Source organism: Atractosteus spatula, chromosome 9 (assembly GCF_055471065.1).
Source record: "Atractosteus spatula isolate fAtrSpa1 chromosome 9, fAtrSpa1.hap1, whole genome shotgun sequence".
Taxonomy (NCBI): Eukaryota; Metazoa; Chordata; class Actinopteri; order Semionotiformes; family Lepisosteidae; genus Atractosteus; species Atractosteus spatula.
The window spans coordinates 42,215,253-42,221,252 of NC_142714.1; the positions used below are offsets into that span (position 1 = coordinate 42,215,253).

At 44.1% G+C, this 6,000-nt stretch overlaps 1 protein-coding gene across 2 annotated transcripts in view; it reads right to left on the bottom strand.

Annotated features, from left to right (window-relative positions):
* nhsl2 (NHS-like 2) overlaps positions 1 to 664 on the bottom strand; it is a 100,291-nt gene extending 99,627 nt beyond the window's left edge. For both annotated transcript variants that reach the window (XM_088925148.1, XM_088925147.1), the window contains exon 1: positions 358 to 664. In XM_088925148.1, coding sequence (XP_088781274.1) covers positions 358 to 634 — 277 coding nt within the window. In that variant the 5' untranslated portion in view covers positions 635 to 664. The remainder of the gene's footprint in view (positions 1 to 357) is intronic.
* Positions 665 to 6,000: the final 5,336 nt, after the last annotated feature.

Consider the following 6,000-nt stretch of genomic DNA (forward strand, 5'->3'; position numbering starts at 1 on the left):
TTTAAAGAAGGAAATAAGATACAAGGTTGCGAGAAAAATGGGATATTAATTTATATCAGGCTGCTGGTTTTATATTGCATATATCTGCAACTGGATACGTTGGTCAAATAATGATTGAAAAGTCCAAGAAAAAGGCAAAATCAAAGTTTGATTTAAGAGTGCGTGCCTATCATACACAATCACAGTCACTCTCATACAACATGCATCATATTAAACGAAAACGACTTATATTTATGTCAGAAAATCTAAGCTTAATTATTGGCACTTTTTTTTTTACTAAAATAAAAACTTGGTGAAAGAAGTCCGCAATTAAAATTCCACCCGTGAAATGACCGGAAAATTGGTGCCTTTACTTACTCCTTCTTGATGGCTTTGTAGCTAGCGCAGAAACGTGTTTTTGGAGACTGATAACTTTGCTCTCCAAAGTCCCGGAACGCTGATAAATCGAAACGATCTCCCCCTCGAGTTCTTCTATGATGCTGACAGACTGCCTGGATAAATCCGAGAGCTGTCTTAGCACCGAGCACAGCGAAAAGCCGCAAACGTCCACCAGATCCGCGAATATCGCCGCTTGCCTTTTCGCGTCTCCTTTGCAAACATCTCTAGGGAGGATTGCCCTCTTACAAAAAGGCATTTTCGCCCGAGGGTACCCTTAACAAACAGTCGGTCGGCACTCCAGGAAAAGTCAAACTGTTGCTGCGAAATCTCGGCCAGGAGTTGCGATGACTTTCATGTCTCTTTGCATTGTAATTAATTGTCCACTGCGCGGAGCTGTAGCTGGAGCGCTGTAGCCTCCTTGTTTTAACTTGAAACCCAAAAAGCGCTCCGGTCAAGGCCGTTCACCTATCATCAGAGAGCAAAGCATAGCCCACTCCTCCAGGAATGACTACTGAGAAAACTGTGAATGTTACAATTCTGGATGCGGCACGAAACAGAGCGATAGCAAAAATGCTCCAAGCCAAAATAAAAAAAGAGCATCTTAATGTTTAAATGGAAATTACAACTTCTAGTCTTACCGCATGTTAGGTTTATAACGGAAACTTAATATTTAATACGCCGTTAGAAAACTTTGTTTTCTAAAATAGTTTTCTGCGTTATTTTGCAATAATTACTGCACTATTACATGATACACCTATTATTTTATCAAACACGAGGATCCTCACTTTTTCACTGTCGTTTATATGTGGTTTTTACACCACCTTCATATGTGTAGTCTTTGCTCTCAAATCCAGAATCTGGAAACACTATACCGAGGTACCACTAGGCTTGGAACCTCATCGCGTTCTGTCTCTGCTTCACCTTTTTAGCTCAGGACTAGTAGTCATAGCCCGTGGACTGCCTCCAGTGAACCCAAGATAACGTTCTGGTAGCACTGAGTTTCCGCAAGGTACAATACACCTAATTGTCACCCTGGGAAAGCAGACTCAGCAAACCCACGCGATAGAAGTGTTTAAAAGCTTTTTAAACACAAACGCATTGAAAGCCGTACGTAAACAGTGAGATCCTTTAGAAATTAGCTGCGAAGAGTGGAGACAACGCCGCTGCAATTTAAGTATAGGCAGATCCCTGTGTTCAGCTCGTAGTAAATGAGTGGTGACAGAAAGAGCAGATCCTACTACCTTACGGTTATTTATGCTCTGAGAGATCCTGAATTCGCTGTTGGGCTTGACACGCAGGGGGCTACTGCGTTTTTCAGGACCATACATGTGTATGTAAACGTTTAGAACTTTAGAAAGGTTACACACGGGAGGAGAACATCCCGTCGTGCTAACCATTAGGTAGTTAGTAGCCAATTGATCCAACAATCTTATTAAACCGGTTCTGGTAGGAAACCAAGGCAACTGCTTCAACAACAGGACTGGCTAGTTTGTCCCAGACTCCCACAACCCTTTGCCGAAAGAAGCGCCTCCTGTTCTCTGTTTTAAATGCACTTCCTCGTGGTCTCCACGTCTGTGTTCATTCTGAGTGCTCGAAATACAGCCTGTATTGTTGCTGAAGAAGAAGGGCCAGGGCAATTCCTGGGTGTGTGGAGTTAACTGTGACAAACTGTGAAGCCAGCAGGGAAGTTCCAGGTTGCAAAGCTTGTGCTGTTGGAGCCGGATCTTTCTTCTTCATCAGCTGCCGTTTTTCTATCTCGGGAGAAAAGCCTCGTTTTAGGGAACGCGGGTCCAAGCTTCCGCGAAAACGTCGAAATGAAAAACAAAAACGTGACTGGCAGTCATTTCAGTGACTGTTGGAAAAAGAGTTGAACGGCTGGAACTGGCGCAGGCTGGCGTGCTCAGGGATACACCCCAGGAGCACCTGGACCTGCTGGAGGGTGTCGTTATGAGCAGGACAGGGTTCCAACCCGAGAGGAGAGCAAGAGAGCAGAGTCCCTAGGGAACTGCCAGGCCACTGTGCAGCACCGTCTAGGCTATCTTATCACGACCGTTTTTCAGGGCTAATATGAAGTCGGTCACATGGAAGCAATTGATTAAAACCAGCTGGCTCGCCGGCCTGCGCCTGAAATCTGAATGTTTCCATTGTTTTCTGGAGGGGGGCAGCTTAATATATCTGAGAAATACACAGTCCCTCGCCTCCCATCGTTTTTGGTTCTTCCCGTTTTTGAGTTCATTTCCTTTCTGGCAATTCGGAGGCAATTCTCCAGTATTGCTGATCTATTTGCAGACTCAGAAGACTAAGACTGCTGGGGAAAGATATTACTCACAGTTCTAAAGCAAACCTGCCCCCCGTCCAAAACGGACAGATAGATCTTCCTTAATTCTGGAAATACACAACTAAAAATAATAATCTAACAATTATCGTGTGCATCTCGCATGGGGCACAATTTTGATCCCAAAGAGCTTCACATATAAGAGAGGATCCTCTTAATTATTGAATTGCAGCTCCCACCTGTGTGATCAGATTGAGAAGTGAGATATTTCTCTGATTATGGAGGAAGTGTAGGTCAGCCAGATTGATCATGTGTGAAATGGAGTTTAGGTTTAACATGAACATTGGAGTTAACACCCCTGCTCTTACGAATAACATCCTGGGATCTTTAATGCACACGTAGTCAGTTTTGTCTCTCATTTGAGGGTTGGTAACTTCTTCAGCACAGAGTGCCTTGTCAACATACTGTGGTGCTGGTTTGGAAAGTCCAGACCAGAGGAAAGAGCAGCACCTACTGGTCTAACAACACCATTTACAGCAGTAACCTGGTTTCTCTAGAAGTCTCCCATTCAAATAGTGGACAGGTCCCACCCTCGTTTAGCATTTAAGGGGCTCAGCCAAGGAGGTGAAAATGCTGCTGGACCAAGCATCAAGAGCAGGGGTCTCAAATAGAGAATAAAGGTGACCATGGGCCACTGTGACAGCAGTGCATGATATTGTCTGGCCCTTAAGGCTCCAGCTAGTATACAAATAAAATTACATGATAGCATGGGTGATATCACTTTCTAAAGCAATTCACTAATGCATGTTCCAGAGCTCAGCAAACACATTTGCCAGCGTAAAAAACAACTAAACACATACACTTCAGAAGTGGAAAAAAAACACCTGAGAGGGGAAAAAAGCAAACTATTTGAGCAAGATAGCAAAATGGTCTAGAGCAAATGTTGAAAATGTCTACCACTGCAGGGCCTATTCAAGCTTCGGTTTAAAAAATGTTGCCTTTCAATACATAGTGTGCTTACAAAAGATGACTGGTCAGTGTCACAAAGACCTCACCAGTCACCCACACAGCACCGCAGAAAAAGTCCCAGAGCTTCAGAAAGCTGGGGCTATCTCAGAATTTCTTAATTGACACAATTATGGCCCCAGAACCTAAGAAACCTCAACTCTAATTCTTGAGGGACACTCCCCATTTGGCATTCTGAATCTCTCAATCTTCAACAGATTAAGACCTGAGTAACAGCGTAAACCGAACCAATTATTCACTTCGCTGGTCCCACAAATAACTCAAAGATAATCTGGTTTAATCTTTTCAGTCAGGGAACATAGCCTAGCCATAGAAAATGGACACAGACAGACCTGGCTGTCCAGAGAAGACAGGCTCAGTGAGCACATCCTAGCCATAGAAACTGGACAAAGGCACAGACCTGGCTGCTCTGGGAGGACAGGCTCAGTGACCACAGACTGGCAATAGAAACTGGACAGAGTGAGACCTGGCTGCTCTGAGAGGACAGGCTCAGTGACCACAGACTGGCAAAAGAAACTGGACACAGTGAGACCTGGCTGCTCCGAGAGGACAGGCTCAGCGACCACAGACTGGCAATAGAAACTGGACACAGTCAAACCTGGCTGCCCAAAGACAAAAGGAGTACACCCACTGGCAACAGGGAGAAGACAGAGTTTTCTACTGCACTGCAAGAAATAATCTGGGATTAGACAAACCTTTGTCTCTAAAATAAATCTTATCCCAGAATTTCGACACTTGCCAGAATCAGAACAGTTTCCAGCCCTACAGATCCGAGCAGGAAAGGATGAGCTCTGAACAGGACAGATTGTGGTTGGTCCAAGGCAGCCTAACAGCTCCTCCATCTGTGTGCCAGAATGTACAATGACTTTCAATTCATTGAGCAAGGCCAGGTGGAGCCCAAGTGGAGCCCAACTCTCAATCCTTCTCCTGCATGCTAGAGTCCAGTAAACTTAAAAGAGAGCATGGTGTCCAGTGTCCTGTTTTGTGTGCTATAATTAGCCCAAGGACACTTGCTTTCAAGCAGAATACCTCTGAAGACAGCCCTGTTGAGCTCTGCTGGCACCTACTGGGTTATTCGGTGTGGTCTGTGATGAGTGCGTTGGCGCGAGATACAGAAAAGCAGGCTGCGCCCAGCAGTGCCCATATGGCACCTTCCCTCGTCAAGTCCTGGGAGCACACACTGCAGAACACACTTGCCGAGGGGAAAACAATGACCAGCTCCAATTTTCTTTTTCCTGCGGCACTTCTGTGGTTTTCTTTTACAGATAGTGAGGTAATCGCAAACCAATGAGCGCGCTTCGTTTTCTGCAGCTGAAAAACTTCCCGCACTGACGCAGCACGGATAAAGAGCATGTTGGGAAATTGTTTCGGCGCATTCGGAGGAACACACTTCCCCACACTCTACACCTGTCTGCAGGCGTTCCTGTACACAATCCCCCAAAGCTGTCTGCATATACAGCAGCCTCCAGTTCCTCATAGCCCTGGATTGAGTTCAATGACTTATCTAGCAAAAGATGTTTGTTGTGCCTCAAGGTTTTCTAAACAAAATTTAATAACATGGAAATGAATACAGTATGTAAACATAACCATAAAAATAATTTGTCCCATTTACATTTTCAAATAATCTTTAATGGCCTGTACATTAAAAATGTTGTAATTCTAACCCTCTAATGTTTTTATTCACAAGTTCAGCTAAGACTGAGAAAAGAAGCTTCTAGAACCTTACCTGCTCCTTCATATTATAGGGGGCTGAATACAAAAGCCAAACACTCAGCACTGGGTTGACATGCGGAATGTTCTAGCATTGTGATAATTTACCTGTTGAGAAAATGTTCAGGGGTCGATATGTGGCAGAACTCCCCTGAGGCCTACTGTATTGATGGCCATTGCAGGCCACTCTTGATACACCTGTGGCAGGACCTAGAGAAAGAGCAGTGCTACACGGAGGAAACGGAGAGGTGCTGCATGAACGAGTGGCTGGATCTCTCACAAATTAAGCGCTCATTAAAAGGCAACAGGAAAAGCCCAAAGCATTATGAATATATTTGAACATTTAGAAACATGTAGCTATTATAGACAGATAAATCACTTAAACTTCAGTATTTTATTCCCAAAGAATTAAATAATGTGAGCATTCTACAATGGAAACTACATTACCGATGAAGTGGAGAGACTTTACTAGAGGAATGAATTGGTAAATCAGGTTGTGCAAAACCAGGAAAAAGTACCGATGCACAACTGAATACACAAGTCATCTCCTCAGTAAGACCATAGAAAGCAAAGTCTTATTGATATACATCAGTAACACTCAAAAAATGGTG